Here is a 13790-nt window from a genome sequence, read left to right on the forward strand (position 1 = left end):
GTCTGTCCAGGAACCAGCAGGGTTTTGGCAGAGCAGCATCCCCGGGGCTGCTCACACACGGCACTGGGTGGGGACGGGGTCCATGGGGACGTCCCGGCACGACCCCTCAGCTGCAGGGTGTCCCTGTCCCGAGGGCTCTGTGGCACCCATGGGTGCAGGCCCTGACCTGGGGTGTCCCACAGGGCTGGGGCAGGTGAAGGGACCCCCCAGCCAAGGGGAGGGGCCGGGGGGCCGGGGGTGTCCTTCGGCTTCACGGCGCGGGCTGGTGGTTGGGAAGCAGAGCTCAGGCTGGTGCCCAATGTCCTGGGCACAGCATCCCTGCATCCCAACATCTTGGGCACAGCATCCCTGCATCCCAACATCTTGGGCACAGCATCCCTGCATCCCAGGGATACATCATCCCTGCACCCTAGCATCCTGAGCACAGCATTCCTGCATCCCACCATCCTGGGTACATTATCCCTGCATCCCAGGGACACAATCATGCCTGCATCCCAACATCCTGGGCATATCATCCCTTTATCTCAACATCCTTGGCACATCATCCCTGCATCCCAGAGACACATTGTCCCTGCATCCTAACATCCCGGGCACAGCATCCTTGCATCCTGGGTACATATCATCCCTGCGTCCTTGGATCCCAGGAAGACATCCTTCCTGCATCCCAGGCACATGTCGTTCCTGCACAACATTCCAGGCACATCATTCCTGCATCTCAGGTAAATCACCCCAGCATTCCAGGGACACATCATTCCTGTATCCTGGGCACACACCGTACTTGCATCCTGAAATCTCAGGTACACATTGTCCCCACATTCCGGGCACACACTGTCCCGGCATCCTGGGCACACATGATCCCCACATCCCAGGATCCTGGGCACACGTGACCCCTGCATGTCAGACACCCCAGCCTTACATTGCAGGATCCTGGCCATGTGTTTCCCCTATATCCCGGGATCCTCAGCCATCCATAACCTCTGCATCCCTGGATCCTGACTATATATCACAATTATATCCCGGGCTCCTGACCATATACCTGCATCCCGGGACCCCCATCCACGTGTCACCCCTATCCTGGGATACCCGTCCACGTGTCACCCCTATCCTGGGATACCCGTCCACGTGTCGCCCCCATCCCGGGACCCCCGGCCGGGCAGCTCAGCCCCACGTGTCCCCCTGCCCCCCCCCGCCCCCATTAGCGGCCTGCGCTGCTCCCGAGGCGCCGTTAATTGCTCTGCTCGTTACAGGAACAGCTCTAATCACTCACAACGATTTTCACGTCCCAGGGCGGCTCAGCTGCCCACCCCCCTCCCTTACCGCTCCCCCTCCCTTGCCCACCCCCGGCTCTCCATTAGGATCGAGCCCACCCGCAGCTGAGGCTCCGCTGTGGCCACCCCAAAACGGCGCTTCCTGGAGCAGGGTTGGGCACCGAGGGGTCCCGGGCTGGGGACATCCGGAGCTGTGGAACTGGCGTGGGAGTGACCCCCCCCCCCCGCCCCGCGCCAGTGCTTTTTAAGGTGTCCCCAGGGCGGTGTGGAAGTATTTATTGCTCGGGGACACTTCAGTGCCACTTCAGTGCCGAGATGCCTTTGCAGCCCCCCCGAGAGCCCCCGGAGCCGGAGAGGACGGAGACCCCCAAGTGCACTTCGGTGTGGTTGGGGGCTGTGCGGGTCCATCCCTTGCAGGGCCAGGACACAGCTGCATCCACAACTCCGATGTCCTCCCATCCATCCACCCCATCCGGGGGGGAGGAATCCCAAAACACGTCTGGTCCCTTTAGAGGGGACCTGGGGTCGCTTTAGTAGCTTCGGGGGGGTGGGACCTCCCCCACAGAGCAGATCCAGCCCTGCCACGGTCCGAGCCTGCGGCATCAGGGAGCAGGAGGGTGGCTCAGCCGGGATGGGACCCTCTGGGCAGGATGCGGCCGGGGACCACCCAGCCGGGCTGCAAGAGGCAGACTCGGGGCCGAGACCCCCCAGGTCTGAGGGACCCGGGTTAGCGGGGCCAGGCCGCGGTGCCGCTGGGGCGGCAGCTCCGCCTGGGAGCGGAGCCGTTAATTACCTCATTGCCAGAGTCCATTACCGCTCCCCCCGGAGCAGTGAAATGGAGAAACTGCTGCAGGAGGGAGAGAGGGGAGGATCCGATCGATCGCGAGGGGAGCCTTAACTCTTCCCTGACCACCCTAAGGGGGAAACTGAGGCACAGCCACCCCCACGGGGGAAACCGAGGCATCGCCACCCCAGGAGGGAAACTGAGGCACGGCTGCAGGGGAGCCCTCCCTGTTTTGGGGGGGGAGGATGTCACCACCGCACACGGTCCCTTTTGGGGCGTTGGTCTGTGGCAATCTCCAACACGGGGCTGGAAAAGCTCAAGGTTGTAATCTAGTTCCTTCCTCAAATTAGATAAGAGGGAAAAAGGCCATAAATCAACGTGGGCAGCAATTAGAGACCCCAAAGAAGCAGGTGGGGGGCTCTGCCAGCCCGGCTGAGCTCCAGCAGGACCAGACCCTGCCTGTGGCAGCTCCCCACGTCCCGGGGCTGGAGCCTTGACAAAGATCCAGGGCCTGACAGAGGGGCCTGAGCCCTGGGCTGGGGGCTGGATCTGACCCCACTGCAGGGTTTTGGGATGGATTACAGGCTGGGAGCTGTGGGGTGCTGGGGTTGGCTCTGATTTCCTCCAGTTCTTGTGCCACATCCAGCCCCGGCCAGCCAGCACAGCCACATGCTCTGTTGGCCCTAAGCCCCCTGGTACTTGCCACAGATCCCCCCCCCAGCTGCTCCCACCTTGTGCTGTGCCTCAGTTTCCCCCACGACCCCACTTTCCTCCTGCTTATCTCGGGTCACGGGGGGTAACGAAGGAGCTGCCAGGGCCCTGCCTGTGCTGCCTAATTATCCAGATGAAATCAATTCAGCTCCATTATGGTCAAATCCAGGTCTCAACCATTACCAAGGCGGCTGGAGAGCCCGAGGAAGGATGATGGAGTGGACGCTACAGGGCATGTGATAACCCCTGGTTCTGATGAGAGGGCGCAGGGAAGGGGGGATGATGCCCTTGGGTGGGGGGTGTTGGCTCTGTGCTGTGAAGTCCCATCCTCCCCCTGGACCCCTTGGCGAGGGGACTCAGGTGCCCCAGGCCAGGGTATGGCACCGGCACCCCTGGGGCACTGCCCAAGGTGGTCCCTGTGGCACAGCCAAAAAAATCTCCCTCCGGGCTGAGGATGAGGACATCATCCCTGCATCCCAGGCACACATCATCCCTGCATCCCAGGTTCCTGGGGACACATCCCTGCATCCCAGGCACACATCATCCCTGCATCCCAGGTTCCTGGGGACACATCCCTGCATCCCAGGCACACATCATCCCTGCATCCCAGGTTCCTGGGGACACATCCCTGCATCCCAGGCACACATCATCCCTGCATCCCGAGGCCCTGGGCACACATCATTGCTTCATCCTGGCACACATCATCCCGGCGCACATCATCCCTGCATCCTGGGGTCCTGGTGCACATCATCCCTGCATCTTGGGCACACATTGGCCCCACATCCCAGGATCCCTGGGGCAGCACCTCCCCTCCAGCTCCTCTGCCCCAGACAGGGTGGTCTCCCTGCTTCAAAAAGCCCCAAATCCCTCCATTCCCCACACCCAGATGACACCCCGGAGCAGGCAGGGCCCAGTGCGGGGGAGAGACGGTTTATTAGTGACTGGTTTTGCTGCAGAGCACGGGGCATCCCAACTCCCCCCGAGAGCTGAGCCCCCCCGGCTCCTGCACGGACCCCGTGCTGGGGGACTCTCAGCTCTGTCCCCTCGAGCCAATCCACATCAGCAGAACACCTCCATCCCGGCACGCTGGGGGAATGACAAGGAGCCAGGCAGCAGGGCCACAAACCCGGGGGTCCCAGCCCTGGGGGTCCCCCAGCCCAGCCTTCCAGCCCCCCCGGGATGGGCTGGCATTTTCCACTATAAATAAGGTTTCAGCCCTCTCCCCCTGCTTGGGGCATCAGTCCAGGGCTGTGCAGGGGTGGGGAAAGCCATGCCCCTGGGCAGCAGGGAGGGCAGGGGGACAGCGGGGAGCCGAGGGCGGGTGGGGGTCCCCGCTCAGCCAAGGATGTCCAGGTAGACAGGGGGGGTCTTGACGAGGGCCTGGAGGCGGCTGTGGATCTCCTTGATGGGCCGGCGCTGCTGGGGCTCCCGGTGCCAGCAGCTCTGCATGATGGCATAGACCTCGGAGGGGCACGTGCGGGGACGCTCCAGCTCCCGCCCCTGCGTGATGCACTCGATGGCCTGCGGGAACCGGGATGGAGATGGGATCCCCCAGCTCCAGGTACCCCCCGGGGGGGTCTGTCACCATCCTCCTCCCCCCTGCCTGCTCACCTCGGTGTTGGAGAGCTGGTACCAGGGCTGCTTCCCGTAGGTGAAGATCTCCCAGAGCACCACGCCGAAGCTCCAGATATCGCTCTCGGTGGTGAACTTACGGTACAGGATGCTCTCGGGGGGCATCCAGCGGATGGGCAGCATGGTCCTGCCTCCCACCTGCCCACGGCGGGGCCGTCAGGGCAGGGCAGGGCTCCCCCCATCTGCCCCCCTCATCCCTGGCCCCACTCATTAAGCCTCAGACGAGATGTAAGGAAGAAATTTTTCATGGTGAGCCCCTGGCGCAGGTGGCCCAGAGAAGCTGTGGAATATTCCTTGGAAGCATTCAAGACCAGATTGGACAGGGCTTGAGAAACCTGGTCTAGTAGAAGGTCGCAGGTTGGACTGGATGACTTTTAAATGTCCCTTCCAACCCAACCCAACCCAACCCACCCAACCAACAAATCAACCCAACCCACCCAACCAACCCAACCCAACCCAACCGAACCCACTCTGTGGTTGAATATGGATGGAGACAGGGTGGGGGGCAGCAGCCAAGAGGGAAAATCGAGCATGGCCCCCCCAGCCCGTGGCAGAGCTGGGGGGCGGCGAGGGGGCAGCTCACCCTGTAATAGTCAGTGCTGTAGATGTCCCGGGACATGCCGAAATCCCCGATCTTCACCACCAGGTCGTGGCCCACCAGGCAGTTGCGGGTGGCCAGGTCTCGGTGGACGAAGTGCAGGGAGGCGAGGTAGACCATGCCCGAGGCGATCTGCGTGGCGATGTGCAGCATGTGGCCCAGGGCCAGTGGCCCCTGGGGCTGGCCCGGCCCCTGCTCCAGGATCTTGGCGTCAGGGCCGTGGGACCTGCCAGGGGCAGAGGGGCTGCTTGGAGTGGGGGGCACAGGGAGGGGCACGGGGGAGGGTGGGCAAAGGCAGGGGGAGGGCTGTGCACACACGGGTGCCTGTGCCAGGGGATGGAGGGCATGTGTGTGTGAATGGACACAGGGAAGGGCTGTGCACACACAGGAACATGTGCCAGGGGATGGAGGGCACGTGTGTGTGAATGGACACAGGGAAGGGCTGTGCACACACAGGAACACGTGCCAGGGGATGGAGGGCATGTGTGTGTTCTGCACAAGGAAAAGGGGTGCACGAGTGTGTGCACACACACGGGGCAAGGACATGCACATATCCACACACACATGTACACACATGTGCATCCTTCCCTGGAGTGTGTGCACACAGGGGAAAGGCATGGACATGTGTTCACGTGTGCACACCAGGGAAGGGCATGCACATGTGTGTGCATGCACAAGGGAAGAGCACGTGCTCGTGTGCATGCCAAGGAAGGGTTACACATGTATGAGTGCACACAGGGGAGAGGTGTGCCCACATGTGTGAAAAAGCATGTGTGGGGGTGTGTGTGCACAGGTGCCAAGGCAGGGCACACACATGTACATGCACGCAGGGGAAGGGCACACACATACATGCAGACAAGGGAAGGGCACACACGTACGTGTACACAGGGAAAGGGCACACACACATGTGCACACACAGAGAAGGGCACACACACATGTCCATGCACACAGGGGGAGGCACATACACACACACACATGACCATACAGGGCATACACACATACATGCACACTGGGCAGGGCACACACACATGTCCATGTACACTAGGAACGGCACACACACACACACACATGCACATGGGCAGGGCACACACACACACACACACACACGTGCACATGGGCAGGGCACACACACGTCTGTGTACACTAGGAACGGCACACACACACACACATGCACACGGGCAGGGCACACACACACACACACACACACGCACACATGCACACGTGCAGGGCACACACACACGCACATGCACATGGGCAGAGCACACACACACACACACACACACACACACATGCACACGGGCAGGGCACACACACACGCACATGCGCAGGGCACACACACACACACACATGCACATGGGCAGGGTGCACACACACACACACACACACGTGCAGGGCACACACACACACACACACACACGTGCAGGGCACACACACACACACACGTGCAGGGCACACACACACACACACACACATGCACATGGGCAGGGTGCACACACACACACACACACACACACGTGCAGGGCACACACACACACACACACACACACACGTGCAGGGCACACACACACACACGTGCAGGGCACACACACACACACACGTGCAGGGCACACACACACACACACACACACACGCACATGGGCAGGGTGCACACACACACACACACACACACACGTGCAGGGCACACACACACGTGCAGGGCACACACACACACACACATGCACATGGGCAGGGTGTGCACACACACACACACACACACACACACGTGCAGGGCACACACACACACACACACACACACACACACACACGTGCAGGGCACACACACACACACATGCACACGGGCAGGGCACACACACACACACACACACACACACACACACACATGCACATGCACATGGGCAGAGCACACACACACACACACGTGCACATGGGCAGGGCACACACACACACACACACACACGCACATGGGCAGGGCACACACACACACACACACACACACACGCACATGGGCAGGGCACACACACACACACACACACACACACACACTCACATGGGCAGGGCACACACACACACACACACACACACACACACGCACATGGGCAGGGCACACACACACACACACACACACACACACACGCACACACACACGCACATGGGCAGGGTGCACACACACACACACACACACACACACACACACACACGCACATGGGCAGGGTGCACACACACACACGTGCACACACGTGGGCTGTCCCACGGCGGGAGGCTGCGTGCCAGGCCGTGCAGGGCAGTGCAGGCGGGGTGTGAGAGCACAGCAGCGCGTGTGAAGTGGGGCGTGCGGGGTGGGCCGGGGGCCAGCGCGGCTCCGGCCGCCTCCAGCCCCTCGGTGCCTTTGATGCCGAGCACGACTGACAGCAGGGCCGGGGCGGCCGCGGCCGGGGGCTGGGGGAGCTCTGCTCGGCAGAACCATTAATGCCAAATCCCATAACAATAATCATAAAAGCCACGTCTCAGAGCTCCTCGCGCGGCCACTAAAGCGATGCCTCTGGCAGCCCCCCCCGTCTAGCAGCAATACCTGGGGGGGCAATCGAAAAGTCTCTGCTTATTCCAGCTGATGGCCAATCTCTCTCTATTTAAGCCTCTCAGACAGCTAATCTAATCAATATTGCAAGGAGGGCTGCATTAGCAGGGAGCAGGCTGGCTGCGCTGATGGAGCAGCAGATGGGGGGGTCCCGTTCTCCCCCCCCCGTGCCCACCTGAGGAAGCGGTTGAGGTCGCCGTGTTTCATGTACTCGAAGACCATGATGAGGGGCTCGCCCTCGGTGCAGACACCGTAAAACTTGACGATGTGTTCGTGCTGCAGCACCGTCAGCAGCTCGGCTTCGCGTTGGAAATCCAGGCGGGCGCTTTCTGTCACCTCCTTCAGCGCCTGCCAGCACACGGCATCGGTGACACCCCCACAGACCACCCCCCAGCCCCTGCGTCGTCCCCCCTCCTCACCTTCACAGCCACCAGCATCTTCTCCTGCTCCGGGAGGAGGTTGTAGCACTCGGCCAAGAAAACCTTCCCGAAGGCGCCTTCGCCCAGCTCCCACTTCAGCACGATGTCCCTCCGCTGCACGTGGTGCACGCCTGGGGGGACCCCCACCCGTCAATGCCCCCCGGGTCAGGGGTGAGCATGGGAGGGTGCTCGGGGACCACAGTTTCCTCCCTCCCCAACCCTTACAGGTGTTGCAGAAATACTGAGGGTTCTCAATGAAGTTGCTCTTCAGCCCCTCCAGCTTGCTTTCGGCTGAGGAGAGGGGGCTGCTGCCCAGGTTCATGAAGTGCAGGGACATGGCCAGGTCGTCCTCTCGGGCCAGCACCGCTGAGCCTTGTGGGGACAAGGACAAGGCCATCAGGGGGTCCCCCAGCCCCCCCAGCCGGTGCAGCCTGTGCCAGGCTCTGCCGAGCATCCCCCTGCCTGGCCGGCCCCCGGGGGCCAAGCAGCCCGATCAAACCCATTTAGAGGCTGAATCCATTCCAGGAGTGAATTAGCAGCTGCTACCCGCACTCCCGGGGGAGCCGGCACCCCTCTGCGGGTGTCCCCCCACCCTCGGTCCCCACCCACAGTCCCTCTCCCCACAGCCCTGTCCCAGCCCAGGTGCCCAGCAGTGCCCCGGGGATGTGGGGACCGGGGTGTCCCCGTGCCACAGCCCAACCCCCGCATCACCGGGCAGGGGGAACTCACGGTTAATGCCGAACTTGGAGCGGCGCCCGCACTTGTTGAGCAGGATGAGCATGATGGAGAGAGAAAGGCAGGTGAACACGGCCAGTGCCACAGCCACCGAGACCTGGGGACAGCGGGGACAGGGCTCAGGGTGGGGTCCTGCCAGGCCCCTTTTCCCAGCCTGTGGGGGCCTGAGTTGGCCACAAGCACCAGGAGCTGCCATGGGGGAAACCGAGGCACGGGGACTCTGTCCTTCATCCTCATCACATGCCCCCATCCCTCTTGGCTGACCCCTAGGGATGTGTCCCACCCTCTTGCAGGTGTCCTGGTCCCCCCATCCCAGACCACAGAGCATCCCCTCACCCCAAACGTGTGGTCATCTGTTGTCTCCACGGGCCCCTCCAGCGAGCTGTTCCTGGTGCCTGGGGCAGGGAGAAGGGTGCAGGGTGAGTGGGGGGTCCCCATCCCCTGAGATGGTCCTGGCAAGGACCTGGGTACCCTTGGGTACCCTGGGATCAGCCCTGGGGGAAGGGTGGAATGCACAGTTTGGTGGGGCTGAGGCAGGGGCAGCAGTGCTCCTGGTTCACTCACCCAGCGGGGACAGAGACACTGGTGCAGCCCAAAGGGAGAGAAAGGAGAAACACTCGTTATTCCTCAGGTGGGAGCGCCCTGTCCCTCCCCTTCCCACTGCTGGGGCTTGTGCAGGGCCAGCGGGCAGAGCCCAGTTCCACCCGCTCTGCACACCAGGTGTGACACATCTCCTCTGTGAGACCCAGCAGGACCCCCAGGCAGCCCCCCCTGCCTGGCACCTACCGGGGATGGGCTCCTCAGGGCTGAAGCTGAAGGGGTTCTCCATGAAGCGCCCCTGGACGCTGTGGGCGGCCGAGCCCAGGGGGTTGTGCACCAGGAGGGTGTAGTTGCCGTTGTTGACGTGGGTGGGACGGTTGAGCTGGAGGCAGCCGTGCAGGACGGTGGAGTTGTGCTCGTACTCCACGATGCGGGTGTGGATGTAGGGCCCCTCGACCAGGGCCGTGCCATTGAAGAGCCAGCGGATGCTGGGCACGGGGTTGCCATCCACCGAGAAGGGGATGCACCAGAAGTGCTGGGGGATGGCTTCGTGCAGGAGCAGGATCACAGGGGGGACTGGAGGAGACAGAGCTGGGTGGGTCTCTGAGTCAGACCCCTCGCCCGGAGACCCCCAGCCGGTCCCCTCTGGGCTGCTCACAGGTGACGTTGAGCATCACACTGTCCTCCGCCGGCCCCACGGCGTTCTCTGCCCGGCACGTCAAGTCCTTGTAGTTGAGGCTGGAGGAGACGTTGCTGATCTCCAGGACGGTCTCCCAGTCCGAGAGCTGCAGGGAGCACCGGGGTGGGGTGAGCAAACAACCCCCCCAGAGCTGGGCCAGCTCCTGCCTTCCCCCATGGCCACCCCACCAGCAAGAGGATGCTGTGGGGGCACGGTGCCGCTGGGAGGGGTCCTGTCCGTGCCCCAGTAAGGCTGAGCTTGCCTTGGTGGTGACGGGCGGCTCGGGTCCCACCTCGGGGATCACCCACTTTATGGTGGCCGGTGGCTCGGCGGTGACGCGGCAGGTGAGGTTGACACTGTCCCCTTGATGCAGCAGCACCTCGGGGGGCTCGATGCGGACAGTCGGGGGGTCTGCCGAGGGACAAGGGGTGAGCCACGTGGACCCCCACGTCCCACAGTGTCCCCAGCCAAGTGGCTCAGGAGGGGGGACAAGCCCAGGCCCCAAACCCGGCAGGTGCCCGGCCACGTACCGCAGGCACTGAGGATGTGGCTGCCCAGGGGCACCAGCACACTGCCCTCCCAGCAGCCCAGGGACTGGTTCCCCAGCTCGGCCCGGCTCCCATTCTGCCACAGCTGCAGCCAGCGCAGGCTGCAGGAGCAGTTGAAGGGATTTCCCACCAGGATGCTGAGATGGAGCAAGGAAGAGAACACGGGTTCAAAAGGGCTCCAGGTCCCCCACACTTGTGTATGTCCCAGCGGAACCAACCAAGGCTGGATGGGGGCACCCCCAGCCCCCGAGCGTGGCTGGTGCCCCTGAATGCACCCAGAGCCAGTTGTTGTGCCACATGTGCCATCCCTGTCCCCATCCCCGTGCCTGTGGCTGTCAGACCCACCATCACACTGTGTCCACAGGCCTGTCCCAGCCTGTCCCACCTCCCCAGTGGGAGATGCTCTGCACCCACTTCCCCCCTCTCCCCCATCACTCACAGCTCTTGCAGGGGCAGATGGTAGAAGGTTTTCCAGGAAAGGCTCTGCAGCGCATTGGAGGAGAGATTCCTGTAGGGAACAAACCTCATCAGCCACCCCTTCCCACCCCAAAACCCCGTCCCATGTCACCCCACCCTGCTGAGAGTCTGGCTGGGGCACTGGGCAGCACCAGGGCTGCTGCTGTCGCACCGTGACCCAGCAAATTCAGCTCTGCCGGGGGTGCCACCAGCCTTCAGGTGCCTCCCTGCAAGGGGGGAGCCCCACACACCCCAGAACAGGGTCCCCCCCAGCTCTCGGGGGTCCCCTCCCGCACCGCGGCAGCACGGGACTCCGGGGAGGGGCCGGCAGCTGCCTGTACTCCTGCCTGGATCGATGGTTTCCCACTCAGCGGCAGAGCCCCCCCGGCCAGGTTGATGTGCCCAGGGGCAGCGGGACACCATCGATCCCGCCCGGGCGCGGGGACCGGCCACCCTGCACCGGGCCCGGCGCCCGCGGGGATGGGGGGGCCAAGCCCCAAAACGGGGGAGGGGAACGTTTAGGGAGGGAATCAGGGGAGGGGAGACTCACACGTGGCTCAGCCTGGGGGTGTCCAGGAAGGCATCGGCAGAGATGTGCTGCAGCCCCGACCTGGAGATGGTGCTGAGGGGAGGGAAGGGCTGAGCACCCACACTGGGGGTCCCTGGATCCCCATCCTGGGAGCACCCCCTCTGCACCTCCTGCAGTGGGATTGAGCTCTGGGGATCCCCCGTCCAGCATCCCCCCCTCCCCCCATTTCCCTGTGCAGGGACCCCACCCCGGGGTGCTCACAGGCTCCTGAGCTCCCGCAGCATCCTGGTGTCAGCGCGGGTCAAGGTCGTCAGCCTCGGCTGGTTCTCAATGGTGCTGGAAGGCAAGTGAGGGGGGTCAGGGGAGCAGCCCAGGACCCCCCATGCCAAGGGCCACCAGCAAAGTGTGGGGCAAGGGGAGAGCTGTGCTCCCTCCTCCCCAGGCTGTGCCTGCAGTGCAGCCCACAGCTGGAGATGGGGACAGGGATGCCCCACCGTGCCTCAGTTTCCCCTGGGCAGACAGGGATGAGCTGGAAAGGGGGAATGGCAGCAGGTGATCCCGATGGTGCTGAGCCCCAGCCAGTGTGAGCCTTGTGGGGCTGGGGCTGAGCTGCCACTTGGAGCCCATGGTCTCACACAGAGAGTGAGTTTTTTAGGTCTCAGCCCCACTCACTCCTGCGTCCCCGCCTTTCCTCACACCCCAGTGTCCTGCACTGTGACAGGGTCTCCGACTGTCCCCCCTTCCCCTTCTATTCAGGCAGTGAAAAAAAGCCCCTTTGGGAGTGGGTACAGGGGTTTTCCCCCTGCCTCACCCCAGGGGCTGCTCCTGTGAACCCCAAATCATCAGGAGTTAATTGGGGGTTCAGATCCACACTAATGGGGTTTTGGTCCCACTGACCCCTGTGGGGGGGTTGCCTACTGCCATGGGTGAGGTTGTGGGGATGGGGTGAGGGAGGCTGGGGCAGCAGGATGGCCGGGGGTCTCTGGGGGAACCACCATCCCCACCACCACCCACCCCACCCGTCAGCCAGCGAACAAAGAGCTGGCAGCGCCCGTGGCGCAGCATCCCCGGCACGTGGGGAAACTGAGGCACGGAGACACCCTGCAGCCGGTCCCCAGCAATGCGGCACAGCCAGGGCTGTGGCGGGGGGAGGACCCAGGAGTTGGGGTGCCTTGGTATCCTGCAGCACCCCGAACCCCCACATCCCCCAGCACTCTCCTCGTCGCTCCTTGCTCCAGCCCTCATCTGCTCGCCACACATCCTGGAGCAGGGGAATGAGTGGGAGCAGAGGAGATCCCCCACCCCAGGAAATCTGGGGTGTGTCCCCGCAGCATCCCAACCCACAGGCCCCAGGACAGGGTGACAGCCCCAACAGACTGGTGACAAGGGGCTCCCCACACCCCAGCTCTGCCACGCATGGCAGGGGTGCTCCCTGCCCGAGGTCCCTGCTGCTCCCTCAGCGTGTCACTATGGCTGGCATCGCTACAGGAGGGGGCAAAGGGCTGCCCCCAGACCCTCACACACTCCTTGGGGGGATGCAGCAGCCCCTCCACCCTGTCTTTGCAGCCCCAATGGTTCCAGCCAAGCAGCCACGCTCCCCACAGTGATGCCAGCCCATCCAGTGATCCCTGCTCCGTTGCTGCTCCAGCCCAGCCCCGTTGCCCTGTCCCCGAGCTCCATCACCTCCATCCCCATCACCCCACCACCTCAGCCCTGCTGCCCTCAGCCCCATCACCACCAGTCCCATCACCCCCAGCCCCTCTGCCCGGTCCCTGAGCTCCATCACCCCCGTCCCCATCATCCCCATCATCCCCAACCCCTCTGCCCAGTCCCCAAAATCCCTCACCCTCAACCCCATCACACCCATACCCGAGCTCTGCCACCACCGACTCCATCGCTGCCCCAGCCCCATCGCTGCGCCCCTCAGCCCCATCGCTGCCGTCCTGCTCACCCCCAGCCCCTCTGCCCGGTCCCTGAGCTCCATCACCCCGACCCCCGGCCCCACTCACACGTCGGTGAAGCCGCCGGTTCCCAGCAGCGGGGCCAGGCTGCCCACGGTGCTGGGCTCCCGGCAGAGCAGGGTCCCAGCCCGGGGGCAGTGGCAGGGCCGGGGGCAGGGACGGGCAGCGCCCGGGGCGGGCAGGGTCAGGAGCAGCGCGGCCAGGCAGAGCCAGGCGGGCAGCGGCGGCATCGCGGGGCCGGTCCCGGTCCCGGACCGGTGCCGCTGCCGCTGCCACTGCCGCTGCTGCCGGTGCCGCCGCTGCTGGTACCGGTGCTGCCCTCCCTCGCACTTGCCCGGCAGCCCGAGCACGGGGC

General features: G+C 63.8%; 1 protein-coding gene across 1 annotated transcript; it reads right to left on the reverse strand.

Annotated features, from left to right (window-relative positions):
• Positions 1-3993: 3993 nt before the first annotated feature.
• Positions 3994-13665, reverse strand: NTRK1 (neurotrophic receptor tyrosine kinase 1). The gene is made up of 17 exons (XM_032713030.1): positions 13484-13665; positions 11736-11810; positions 11496-11567; positions 10929-10997; positions 10472-10626; positions 10204-10352; positions 9921-10047; positions 9509-9838; positions 9287-9304; positions 9059-9117; positions 8717-8819; positions 8213-8359; positions 7988-8118; positions 7744-7916; positions 4979-5219; positions 4375-4533; positions 3994-4284 (listed from the first exon to the last, which is right to left on the reverse strand). The coding sequence occupies exons 1-17, from the start codon at positions 13663-13665 to the stop codon at positions 4099-4101; spliced, it is 2376 nt and encodes a 791-aa protein (XP_032568921.1). The 3' UTR covers positions 3994-4098.
• Between the last annotated feature and the right edge of the window lie 125 nt (positions 13666-13790).

Source organism: Chiroxiphia lanceolata, chromosome 29 (genome assembly GCF_009829145.1).
Source record: "Chiroxiphia lanceolata isolate bChiLan1 chromosome 29, bChiLan1.pri, whole genome shotgun sequence".
Classification (NCBI taxonomy): domain Eukaryota; kingdom Metazoa; phylum Chordata; class Aves; order Passeriformes; family Pipridae; genus Chiroxiphia; species Chiroxiphia lanceolata.

Coding starts and splice junctions, on each gene's coding strand:
- NTRK1 (XM_032713030.1), bottom strand. CDS start 13,665: ATGCCGCCGCTGCCCGCCTGGCTCTGCCTGGCCGCGCTGCTCCTGACC. Junction 11,811..13,483: donor ACCGGCGGCTTCACCGACGT/GTGAGTGGGGCC, acceptor CTTGCCTTCCAG/CACCATTGAGAACCAGCCGA. Junction 4,285..4,374: donor ACCAGCTCTCCAACACCGAG/GTGAGCAGGCAG, acceptor CGGTTCCCGCAG/GCCATCGAGTGCATCACGCA.